General features: G+C 35.5%; 2 protein-coding genes across 2 annotated transcripts in view; one reads left to right on the forward strand and one right to left on the reverse strand.

Moving 5' to 3' along the window:
* Nucleotides 1-9940, reverse strand: part of LOC136968864 (sperm-associated antigen 7 homolog) — a 32947-nt gene extending 23007 nt beyond the window's left edge. Inside the window, exon 1 of the mRNA XM_067262915.1 lies at nt 9778-9940. Within this exon, the coding sequence (XP_067119016.1) occupies nt 9778-9856 (79 nt within the window). The 5' untranslated portion in view covers nt 9857-9940. The remainder of the gene's footprint in view (nt 1-9777) is intronic.
* Nucleotides 9941-12860: 2920 nt separating this feature from the next.
* On the forward strand, nt 12861-13865 carry LOC136968896 (uncharacterized). Its single transcript, XM_067262960.1, has one exon. The coding sequence runs from the start codon at nt 12861-12863 to the stop codon at nt 13863-13865; it is 1005 nt and encodes a 334-aa protein (XP_067119061.1).
* The last annotated feature ends 263 nt before the right edge of the window (nt 13866-14128 follow it).

Genomic DNA, 14128 nt, shown 5'->3' on the forward strand with positions numbered 1-14128 from the left:
AACGTTCATTCATATAATAAATTTTGTTCATTTTAACTGCATTAAAGATGTTAGTTGCTGCTTTTATAACAAGTTTTGTTAAATAATTTCTAAAAAAAAAGGCTATTATTCATACTTCAAATATCATAAGTTCAACTTTTTGAGTATCAAAACTGAATGTTTTTTGAATGTCTTAATTTTTTGGCACAGTCCATAAGTAGGAAAACTTCTATTGCACAATAATATACTACATATCAAGCATATATAATTTTTTGTAATTAAAATTATTCTTCAATTAGATGAAAAACAATAAAATAAGAAAAATCAAGTGTATTTCAAAATTCCATTTTATTAGACTAGACATTTTACGTTAAAATATGTCAAAACTAAAAAACTAAACTAAATAAACTGTCAAAAACTAAAAGATGAAATTAAATAAACAGTAAATAAATTATTATACTAAATCAAATCACTAAAATAATAAACTAAAATCACTAGGTATTTCATATGTGAAAAGACACCTAAAAATTCTGTAAATGATCAATAATTACTTTGTCTTAATATCTAAGAAATGAACAATGATGTATTCTTAACAGAAAATCTCAAGACAAAAATTTGGTCAGGAACTAACTTGTATATTCATACTGTTTCTGTAATTTAAACTTTAAAAAGAAAAAATTCCTCATTTGGATTTTTGGTTATGGACGGTATTCATTCAAAACCAGCAATCAAAGTAATGATAAGTTTATGCCAATCTATAAACACAACAAACAATGATCTTTTCTCTTCATTATACCACCACAACACATTAAAACATGTATTTCAAAAAAATAAAAAATATCTTGATCTTCTACCTTCAAAAATAATTTTTGTGAATGTCTTTGCTCTTTTCATAAGTTTCTTACACTGCTTGCAAAGAACACGTATAATGTATAATGTCCACAAATATACAAAAAGCTGTTCGGATGATTGGCACAACTTCATTTATTCTCGATAAATTGAAAGCATGCCAACTGTATGCAGAAAACAGGAAACACACTAGGAAGTAAAATCAACTGAAGATTTCAGATTACAAACTTTAATTTGAAAGAATGTATTCAATACCAGAATTGAATGTATGTTCAAGATACCAAAAATAGAAGTTAGTCAGTGCATATGTCAGCATTTGTAGTCACCTACAACAGATGGTACTATTCAGTTTGACTTATTTGATAAATGATGTTTCTTTTGGCCATAACTTCAAAATAATTAATAATACATCCATCATATTTTTTACATTAGTTAATTTAAAGATGTGGTTTTCCAATAGTATACAGTACATTAGCCTATAATAAGAATAAATATTTTTTTAAATGCTTGAACATTTTTAAAAAGAGCATTTTCTTCAGCATAAAAAAATGTAAGAAATCTAAAATCTGGAAAAAATGAAAAAAATCTGAATCCAGATTTAAAATCAGCACACTCAATTTAGCCTAAATCAAAAGAATTTTGTCTACTGTAAAATTCAGGTTGTGTATTGTTGTTAACTGCAAAATTTTTGATAGATGTATCAAGCTACAATTTCTTTTATTCTATCAAATACTTGGCTATGTATATCTTTTTATGTACCATACTTGAATTTGTATACTAGCATGAATTTATTTCTATATCACCATTAAGACAGAATCATTGCCATTTCCTTTTTTAAATATGACATTGTTTTGATATGGGATAAGACCAAAATGCTAAAACTATTAGATTTTACATAAATTCTATATAAGATTGTAAAGTAAGTAATAAAATTATAGATGAAAATTTTTTTTAAATATTTGTAATTACTTAACTTCAGCGAGAACTTTGAGGTTAAAAATTTTTGGCCAGCTTTAAATATTTGAAAAAATCTTAGCTGTCTCATTCAGTTAAGTAAACTTACTAACTACAGTTGGCAGTTCACACACATTGCCAAGTCTACTACTTTGTAAAGGAAATGCAAATCCTATGGATAACTAACCTTCAAATTTATTGTTATAACTTTATAACTTTTGTTCACTTTTGACACACACAAGTAAATTACTTATGATTTAAATAAGCTTAATCATCTCGTAAATACACATGCAACATAAAAGGCCACAAGTTATCTATGCTTAATATAAAGAATCATGTTATGTATTTATTATTCATTATTTTCAAAAATCATGCAAAATATCCACGTAAAATTATTTTTAAAAAATCCAACCAATGGAGAGAATATTTTCATACATGAATTATATTTTCAATAACTAAATACAAAAGTCAGAACAATGCAAGAAATATATTATATATTTACAAAAATATCAATTTTTGTGCCAATTTAAAAAAGAATTTTTAATAAATAAGATTATGCAATAATTTAGATAAAATTAGATCAATATTTTTGCAAATCATTTAACAATGCAACAAGTAAGTTTTGGGGAGCAATAACCAATGAAATTTTGTTTTTGTTCATATAGATAGCCTAAAAACCTTATAGCTTCTGATTACAATAAAATTTTGTCTCAAATATGAATGTTGACTAAATTTAATTTAATATATTCAAAGTAATTATGCTTTATCCAATTAGAAAACATAAATTTTTATGTTCTTAGAAATATTTATGAAATACTAATTGGCTTTGATAGAAATCATTGTAGCTATTGTCTCCTAATTCGCTGTATTTCCTAAGAGAACAAAGATTATTTATCTATTTTATATAATTCAAATGTATGATATTTGATAATATAATAATAATTAAATTATAATAATAATAATAATAATAATAATAATAATAATTCTAACTCTCCCGTGGTCACCACCTGGTCGTGGTGGGAGAGCCCAGTAATTTTACTGATCCATAGGGCAATGCAGGCTGGAGCACAAGCTCCTGGTAGGGACACCCATGCCAGTAAGGTCTATGGGGAGAAATGAAGCTAAGAGTGACCACACCCACATTCTGTGGAGATATTTATTATAGTAATAACTAGATCTAAATGTGATACCAGCTCGGACGTCGCCCGGGTTAACAAGGTCCGCGTTCGTGGGTTAGGCAGAGGCTCACGTTCGAAAAATAGGCCACAGTCTCCCTTGGTTACTGGTGGCGAAAGCAGCACCGGCACAAGCATGGCTACTGCAATGCCCTCAACAGATGTGAGGAACCAACCCAGCCTTGGTGTTTCTGTGGCAATGCATCCGCAGACCACAAAGGCTGGAAAACCACGCCAACGGATGAAATGGACAGTAGAAATGAACGAGTTTATCATCCGTACTTACTACACAATCACAAAACTCGAAACAAACATGACAGCATACAGACAACAACTACACCATAGATTCACACAACAGTATCCTCATCTCACTGTCACCGAACAAAGGGTTGTTGATCAAAAAAGAACAATTATACACAACAACCTTATTCCACAAACAACACTTGAACTTATCAAACAACAGGTTGCTGATCAAATACATCAACAGACAGAAACATCTAACATTAATGAAGATTATGTAACTTGTCAGGATAATCCAGCAACAAGCATTGATAATAACACACATACAACAATTACCACTAATGATACTACAGACACTTCCTCGTCAATCACTGATAACATAGACATGGATTTAGTTAATACGCTCTCACTTATATTTCAGGAAACACTCACTAAATATACAGGCACAGATCCCACACAACGACCACGAATACCAAAAATCAACACATCAAAGGAAGTTGGAAAAACACTAAATTATGTAAACACTCACTTACTACCACACTACATTCATTCAATTTCTACACTCGCAGACATTCATACATTAGTTTATGCTGGGGCAGTCACAGTGGTGACACACCATGGACTGAAAGTTCAATCACAGACAAATACAGAGAAAACACAATTCTATCACAAGCCTGCCTGGCAGAGAAGAATAGAAACACAAATAAATGACATTAGACAGCAATTATGCAGGCTGACACAATACACTAAAAACAACATCACACCCAAATTAAGGAAACAGCTCAAAAACATTTTCAAGAAAATAAAAACACACACAAAACATGAACATCACAACACACGCATTACAGAATACATTGATATATTAAAACAAAAACTTGCTGCCAAAGCACGTAGACTCAAACGATACAAAACATGTACACTACGAAAACAACAAAATAAATTATTTACAAACAATGAAAAACTCTTTTACAGACAAATTAATAACAAAGCAAACACTGATACACAGCACAGTGGCACACCAACAGAAGAAGAACTCACAACTTATTGGTCTTCTCTTTGGTCCAGTGCTGTCACGCACAATGCTGATGCAGGCTGGATCGAGGAGGAGAACAGAAACTTGCACAACATACCAACTATGCCCTGTGCTGAAATAAACATACATGATTTCCAATACACTGTTAACAGAACACACAACTGGAAGACACCTGGTGTAGACAACATTCACAATTTCTGGTACAAAAAGTTTACATCACTGCACCAGGAACTAGCTAAACACCTAACACACATCATCATCAATCCACAAGACATGCCAAATTTTCTTACTCAGGGCATCACCTACATGAAACCAAAAACAACAATACCACAGACCCCACACAATACAGACCAATTACATGTCTTCCAACACTCTACAAATTATTGACATCCTGTATCGCAAACAAAATATACAAACATATTGAAAAACACGACATTCTCACGGAACAACAAAAAGGTTGCCGTAGAAATCACAGGGGTTGCAAAGAACAGTTACTCATAGATTCAGTCATTCTACGGCAAGCACACAAACAACACAGAAACATACACATGGCATATATAGACTACAGAAAAGCATTCGACAGTGTTCCACACAGTTGGCTGCTACATATTCTACACATGTACAAAATACATCCATCACTCATTACATTCTTCCAAAACACCATGCAGCACTGGAGAACAACACTACATCTCAGGGTTCATAACACTTCCATACAAACAAACCAAATTTTTATTAGGCGAGGAATTTTTCAAGGAGATTCCTTGAGTCCTCTCTGGTTCTGCCTAGCCTTGAACCCATTATCCAACATGTTAAACAACACGCAATATGGTTACAATATCAGACATGAAAAAACAACACAGTTTACACTGTCACATCTCATGTACATGGATGACATAAAACTTTATGCATTCACACAAAAACAACTTTGTCAACTCCTACAAATCACACATTAATACACCAAGGACATACAAATGGAATTTGGCCTAGATAAATGAAAAACACTTCACATAGAAAAAGGAATCCTGAAGAAAGAAGATTTTGCGCTTGGAAATGGCGACGTTATTGAATCCATGGAAGAGGGTGAGTTCTACGAGTATTTAGGATTCCAACAGGCCAAACTAACAGAACATACACAAATAAAGCAAAGATTAATTAAAGAATACCAAAGTAGGTTAAATGCTATTCTCAGAACACAGTTAAATGCAAAACATACAGTCAAAGCAATAAACACATGTGTCATTCCAGTACTTACATATTCTTTTGGAGTTATACATTGGACTCGCACAGATCTCGAGCAACTCCAAAGGAAAACAAGAACTACACTTACTAAGCATAAACAACATCATCCTAAATCCGCCACAGAAAGATTAACCCTTCCACGTAAAGATGGCGGACGTGGCCTGATTGACATAGTTAACCTTCACTACAAACAAATACAGTCACTGCGAGAGTTTTTCTACAAAAAACAAGAAACATCACAATTACATAAAGCAGTAACTCTAGCAGACTCAAATAACACACCATTAAACTTACACTCACATCATATGGACACAACGCAACATATAAAAAGCACAGACACCATTAAGCAATCGTGGGCTCGAAAGGCACTCCATGGCAGGCATCCTTATGATCTGGCCCAGGATTTTGTTGACAAAACTGCGTCAAACAGCTGGTTAGCACGGGGATGCCTCTTTGGGGAGACGGAAGGATTCATGATCGCCATACAGGATCAGGTCATAAATACTAAAAACTACAGAAAACACATACTCAAAGATACAACACTCACAAGTGACACATGCAGAAAATGTCATGTCATGCCAGAAACTATACAACACATCACTTCTGGTTGCAAGCTCTTGTCACAGACAGATTATCTACACAGACATAATCAAGTAGCAAATATAATACACCAAGAGCTTGTAAAGAAACACAAATTAGTAGACATCCACAAACCATACTACAAATACATTCCACAGACAGTATTGGAAAACAACACGCACAAAATGTACTACGACAGAGCCATAATCACAGATAAAACAATTTACCACAACAGACCAGACATCACACTCATTGACAAACACAATAAAATCACATACATTATAGACATATCCATTCCAAACACTCACAATATACAAAACGCATGTGCTGAAAAAATTAGCAAGTACACAGAACTTGCCCAGGAAATAAGGCATCTGTGGAGGATGGATAGGGTGCTTATTGTACCTGTTGTTCTCTCCTCTACATGTCATACCACACACACTACACAAAAGCCTGGGCACATTACAATTGAATAGAAACATATACATCACACTACAGAAGGCCACTATATTGAATACATGTCATATTGTGAGAAAATTCCTGAATACAGACACACACACTGATACACTTCTTTAATTTCTGTTTTGGTTACTATGCCTTGACTTTGGTCCGGCATAGTACACAGCCACTGGTGTTAACCGAATATCTCTCACTTAACCCAACATAATAATTCTAATAGAGACGAAACGGAAGATAATCGACACTTGTTAATCAATGTTATTTATTTCAAATATAAGTAATAGGTAAATTATATGTTGACTTTTTTTTCTGTTAGTTAATTATATCTTATTATTATTTTGTATCACATTAGTTGATAGCATGACAAATCTGTTTATTAGAAAATTTATACTATTTCTTATCAGTTAAAACCATCTTATAGTATCTCAAGACAGTTTGAACTTGAGATTTCATTCTTTTATGTAAAATAAAGCTGTTACATGTCTTGTTAAATAGCAAAAAATCATCATGAAAATGTTTCAACGTTGTATCAATGCTTATATCTTAATTTATCACTTCTCACTTTTGTATTCATATAAAACTGCTAACTTGCACATTAATCCTACATTATATTTACACTGCTATCTTGATCTGATCTTATTTTATTTTTTAAAAAAGATAAAAATACAATACTATAATTATAAATTGCTAACTAATAAATTTTATTAAATATATATAGGCCTATGTAAAGTTATCATATCATTTTTTATAAAAATAAATATTGAATAAAAGAATATATATTTTTCATATATAAATATATAATATAAGAAAGTAAATATTAACTTCTTATTCTACAGATAGGTTTAATAATGATGTCAAATCTTAAAGTATCCAGATATAACAGTAAGATCAAAGCTATCTTGTGAATGCAAATATAGCAGCAGTGAGCACATTTTCTTAAAAAATGTTGAAAAGTGAGTTGAGACGTGTTACCTAGTTGATTAAAATTTAAGGTTAATGTTACCTTAGGTAGCCAAGATGGAGGCTCGTCTCTAATTCCAGCAAGGAAACAGTGGGATGCACGTTCTAACCTAACCTAACCTAACTGGGTAATGTTACCTATGGTAGCGAACATGGCGGCGTGTCTCTGAAACAGTGGGGACGCACGTTCTAACCTAACCTAACCTATTCTAATAAATTACCATAATTATTGCCAACCAAATTATTAGAATAGGAGTAATTTATTAAAATAGGTTAGGTTAGATTGGGTTAGAACGTGCGTCCCCACTGTTTCCTTGCTGGAATTAGAGACAAGCTGCCATCTTGGCTACCTAAGGTAACATTAACCAAATTTAAATTCAGTAACATAAATCAAGCTTTATGAGTCAAATATTTTATCAGTGATTTTTACAGTGAACAGAGATGCTTATAGTAAAGAAACAAAATATATAATAGGATCTAGATTCTTTTGAAAAATTTTATTTCCATATTAATTTCTATCAAATGACAGACATTAATGTGCAGGTAAATTCTTAATTGTTATCTTTACAAACAAATCTAGAAAAATAATCATTTCTAATGTTGATACTAATTATTACTACAGCTTAAATCACCTGAAATAAAATGTTTGTTATACAAATAAGTCTATGTATATTTTGTGGGCAATCACTGTAAACCATCTTTAATTCCTTTCTCATTTATCCATTTATTTTTTCCTTTCTTCTTTACTAAGAAATATATGAAAACTTGAATTTATAATTTTTGCCACATTATGATTATGATAATTCACCGAACGACTTTTCTGCATTTTTTCAAGATAATGTGCTCACTACTAGTACATTTGCATTTGCATGTTAGCTTTGTTTTCACCCTTAAGTTTTGACATCATCATTAAACCTATCCATAATTTCTATTCATATTTTTTACACAATGGTCAATCAAATCTCTTTTTATTAAGTTATACTCTCTGCTAATATCTGATAAACTGAATATATATTATGAAACTACTCAAGTATCAACCAAAAAAATTTATAATAAACTTGAATCAAATATGATCCATTAATGGTTTTCTATCATCCACAGTGTAATTTGGCAAAAAATATATTTATATAATTATTACAGAAACAAACAATTTTAGTTTAACTCAGGGATGGGCAACCCGCAGCTTGCATCAATAATTTTTGCGGCCTGCGTCGCATAAAATATGAATAAATATATCAATTTCCCAGCTCAAGGAAGTATGCAGCAAAAGTTCAAACATTATTTTCTACAAGTTATGTATGTGAATAGTTTTCCGCAACAAATTTAGTAAAAATTAAAGCAAGAAACCGGCTAACAGACACATCAAAACAAATTTAAAACTAGCAGACTAATATTTAACCAAATATTTCCAATATATTACATTTACATCAGTTTCAGAAGCTAAATTAAGTATACCTATGCTAATTTATAATTATATACGAATAAATAATTGTGATTTACTGGTATTTTTTTCCTCTTTTCTCTCGTATGCGGCCCGCGTCAGTTCAAAAGTTTTGAAACGCAGCCCTTACGTAGAAAAAAGTTGCCCATCCCCAGTTTAACCGATGCCTTCTGAGATAAATAACAAAAGTGAATACTTCTCTTCACTTTCTCTTAATATAAAAAACAATAAGTGATGTAATCAAACAAAGTTAGAAGTTACTTTTGTGTAATTTGTGTATATATGTATATACATACCGTATGTACATTACCTAAAACTACCATAACTTCTATTCAAGGTCGTCGAGAACTTGTACAGAGGTTTAATAAAAACAAAGATTTTATTTTTTTGTTAGTAAAAATAACAATAATTTATACAGGTAGAAACCATTAAGAGCACTAAAGTTTTCTTTACATAGAAAATTTAGAGGCCCTTAGTGGTAGAAAGAGAAGCCAGAATTCCCCGGCTCAGCTTCCGCTTCTACCGTAACCAAACAGAACCACAGACAGCGATGCATTATAGGTCCCAAGCAAACTTGAATTAGGAGGCCCCATGTAGTGTTGACTTCAGGCATTTTTCTTTGGGGGAATTTATTGAGGTGAATGAGATTGGCACGAGGCCCCCTCTGGTGGGGCCCCAGGCAATTGTCCATAGGATAATGTTGATAAATATTAATCATCTCTAACATTAATTTGCTTCAAAACATGGAAACTGAATTAAAAAACATTATAATAATTATTGGCCATTTTACACAAATACTCTTTATTAATGAATGAATGAAGGTCGTATCATGTAAATAAATAATCCTTTGATATTATTCGAAATCTTACTTTTTAATAATTCTTTCTGTTCATTTTTAATTGTCGGCGGTTTGTCCATCGAATTGAGAATACTCCCCAACAAATCCATTTTTCTTTTTTACCTCGATTATTCAAACAAAATCACATGTGAAGATATAACCGCCATTAAGTAAATACAATTGCTAATGTTAATTTTTTTGCCGCATCGAGGCGCTTCGAAATATACCAATAAAAATTATTGCTATTTTAATATATGAATTTATTATTTTTTTTCTGTTATTTATTAATATATAACGTATATTATTTTCAATTATTTTTATTTTTAATTATTAAACAGTTTATTTTTTGTTTACTGTTTTGTGTTGAGATACGAAAAGGTTTGACAGGCGGATGGCCGAGCGGTCAAAGTGGCAGGCTGCCGCTCTGGAGGATCCGGAGGGGTGCCCAGAAATATTTTGGGGTGGTTCGTCCGAATATGTCGGGCCTACCTCTCATAACGGGCTTGCTAAAAAGACGTCCCATTAGTGCCCACATGGCGGAAAGAGCTAAAAAAAGAAAAAATATGAAAAGGTAAATTTTTTTCTTTTGACTTCACTCTGTAAGCATTATGAAGGTCTTTTTTCCAAACTCATCGTGGGTTCGGTCAGGCTCACAATTGGAACAACAGAGTGACGAGGGACGGGAAAACTTATTTGGAATTTATCGTCTACAAAAAATTCTGGAATTTGTTCGCCCGGATTCAATTTCGGGTGAGGCTTATACCATAACTGCTTCGGCCATCAATTTCCTCGCTTAATTTGCGATATCTATAGCTTCTATTCATCATCATTGTTCGTTTAATCCATTTGCCTGATCATCTGACAATGTAAACACACGTGAAAATTTTTGTATATGCATGCTTTAGTCTTTGGTGAATATCATCTTTGAGAATTCATTGCATGCTCTCGGAAGTACTTGTTTTGCTCTGTACTTCCTCATTGTTACCGAACGACTAATACAAGGGATGTCATTTCATGAAGACGGCAGTTGTCATTATCGAAGACGTGACCTTATCAGAATATATTGCACATGCATATAATGTCTGTAGCAAACAATCTCTACTTCAGCGCATATTCCAACGTACAACTAAACACAAAATGTGTAGTGGGAATCCTATATTTGTGCAGTAATTACTTGCCCGATTCCGGATAATATTAGTATTTCTTTCTTCTGCTTATATTAAAGTTAAAACGTTTACCTAAAGTACACAGTGTGTGCTATTCGATCCACAAAAAAGAGCTAAGGAAGAAATATTAGTAAGATTTATCATTCGTATCAAATATATACAATAGTTATTTTTTTATGCGACCGCACATAAATATTATCATTTAAAACTATAATCCACAACCTCAATGCACTTATCATATAGTAAATTACATTACATGCAGGCGCACAGTGCGCACTGTGTACGTCTAACGATTAAGATTGAACGATGAATGAAATTAATAAATAATTATTATTAATAATTATTAAGATTTGTATTGTTGTCCTTATTTTCCATTTATGTCTTTTAGAACAGCTTATTTACTCTAGGATTCATCGACTTAGCAGAAACAAAACTGATATTTGTGCAGTAGGAAAAAATCTTACATTAATTAAGGCCTGCTTTACTTATATGATCACAAGATTATAACTCGTAACTGACTTGTAGGGATTCCTCGTATTTTATTTAAGAGGGGGGCACAATATTTTTCCGCCCCGGGCGGCTGACACCCACGTTACGCCACTGATCCCATATCCCCCAGAACGGTAGTTTACATTTGACCGCTCCGCCATTCGGCCATTCTGTTGATAACAAATAGGAGGACCATTTTTTAGGCCCGTAGTGAATTCAGCCAGGCAACATTCACCACAATTCAAGTGAGGGGTGAGATTCGACATATCTGGGACAGATCACCTCTAAAAACTTCTTGGAGTTTTTCCACTGCCCAGATTTGTTTTCGTCTTCTCCAAGCCGGCAATGTTAGGTCATTTACATTACGTGAAATCAAACCACACCATGCAAAAATTAAAAATGAAAAAAAAAAACGGAATGGTGATAAACGGAAGGAAAAATTTAAATATAAAATAGCGAGCGATATAGTTCTCGCAGAGGAAAACCACGCACAGACGAGAAGCGAGAAATATCGCTGGCGAGAGCGAATTTCTGATTCTCGCACATATCTGACAGAATTTGATTTTATCGCGTCTCGCCATATCTCGCCACATATTCTCGCTCTTGAGCTACGCTTGAGCTATTTGGCTACGTCTTGGGCTACTCCAATATTATTTTTGTTGGTGTGCGTGTTTCAGCTGGCAGCACTGGCACTTCCACGAGAGGGTACTTAAGGACGCGCCAGTATTTCAACGAGGCTTTGAATTCAAGATGGCTACTCGCTAACGATTATACGTGAGCGACTGGCGCGATTTTCAATTCGTATCGTAAGGTTCTTCACCGTTTGAGTTTGATTCTCTGACTAATCGTGATCTTGAGTATTAGACGTAACAGCGATCAGTCTAACGTACTTATTTATTGAGTTTTGTTGGTTTCTGGAGTTTTGGCGCGAAACGTGCTCTCAGGCCGGTGGTCTCTCAGCGTTGGCGTTTTTCTGGATTCTCAACCAACCCATTACTCTCAGGTAGGAGAATTTTCGACTATCCGGTGTAGTGGCCCCTCCACGTTCGGAGATGACGTCCCCTCCGCGCGGACGTCCGCAGCCGCGTCTACCGGAAACGGCGGCGGGCTCGTTCTCGGAGTAGCTTCGATTCATCTCTCCTATCACGGAACTGGAGAAACTGGACTCCATCCGTCAATCTCTCCCCTCTGACCAAATATACACTGTCTTTTTGGAGGGCCAGGATCCCCTCCACCGCCTACTTCCAGCAGAACTTCATAAGGCCCTCCAACCACATTTCTCCAATCCAAACAGGATTCTAGACATTCGTTACTCCCGGGCTGGATCTCTAATAGTGAAATCCCGGGACTCTCTGACGGCAGAAGAGACTCTTCGCATTACTACCATAGCCGGGTTTCCGGTTCGGGCCCGCTTGGCGCCAGATTGCGCCCTTACCGCTTATCTCCTGCCGGCGTGGACATGTCCATCTCAGCTAAGGAGATATACGATATTCTCTCCGACAACAACATACCGGTGATCGAAATACGTCGATTCACTCGTAAGGAAGGAGACATATTTGTCCCTAGTCCCACTGTCTACTTCTCTGTGGCCAGTGCGGCCCCTTTGGAGACAGTTATCCTCTACTACCAGAGATATCGCTGCGAACGCTATATTCCCCGCCCGCGTCAGTGTGGCCGGTGCCTTTCTTTCGGCCATACGGTACAGTCATGTCGAGGCCGACGCAAATGTATCAAATGTGGCGCGGACCACGAATCAGCTAACTGCGATACCGAGTACCGTGGCTGCGTTCTTTGTGGGGGAGACCACAAAGCGGACTCCCCCCACTGCCCGGATTACCAGAGAGAGGCTCGAATATTAAAACAATGCACCACCCGCCGATGTTCCTATCAGGACGCAAAGAGATCGCAAAGCGGCCAACCCACATCATATGCGAAAGTGGCTTCACTACCAAAGCCGAAACAAAATGAGTCGGCTTCTCGCCAGCCCCCTCGGCAGGAACAAAAGTATACCCGCGTCCCCCTAAAGCCAACAGACGATTTCCCGACCTTGACAAAAAGAATCTCTCAACTAGAATCCACAGTTGAGGCGTTGCGTGCGGAGATTTGCCACCTCCACGAAATACTTCGATCTTACCCCACAATTCCAGACCAGGAGGTCTACATATCCGAACGCGAGCCAAGCACAGACAAACCGATGGCAGCACCATTGCCATTCAAACGGCCATCCCAACAGTCGGGATCAACTGCACAACCTTCTCATCCGAAAAAGAAAAAAGGTCCAAAACCTCGTCAAGCGGCCGCTTCGGCTACATCAGACACAGACGGTCCGCAATCTGATATAGACCTACCCTATCCCGCTGGCCCATCTAGAGCAACCACTCTGTATGACTTAGACATTACTTCCCCGGCCGAACAGGCCAAAATACATAGACATCAGTCAAAAACTCAACCAACAAATGTCTAACATGGCTGGAAGTCAGAATAACTTCCGTATAGTGCAGTGGAACGCGAGAGGTATACGCCCTAAACGTGATCTCCTCTTGGCGTCGCCATGGTTGCGAGAGACCGATGTATTACTTATCCAGGAAACGTGGCTGACGCCGGAATCGACCTTCTCTCTCCCGGGGTTCACGTTGTTCCGTCGGGACCGCCCCTCAACCCAGGGGGGAGGTCTCTTGACAGCTATAGCCAATCGGTGGCCAGCCCGCCACAACCCGCCCAGCTCCG

The sequence above is a fragment of the Centruroides vittatus genome, unplaced genomic scaffold (genome assembly GCF_030686945.1).
Source record: "Centruroides vittatus isolate TY-2023 unplaced genomic scaffold, ASM3068694v2 contig_165, whole genome shotgun sequence".
Lineage (NCBI taxonomy): Eukaryota > Metazoa > Arthropoda > Arachnida > Scorpiones > Buthidae > Centruroides > Centruroides vittatus.

Bases quoted from the DNA above. Each gene is read 5' to 3' on its own strand.
- LOC136968896 (XM_067262960.1), top strand. From the start codon at position 12,861: ATGTCCATCTCAGCTAAGGAGATATACGATATTCTCTCCGACAACAAC.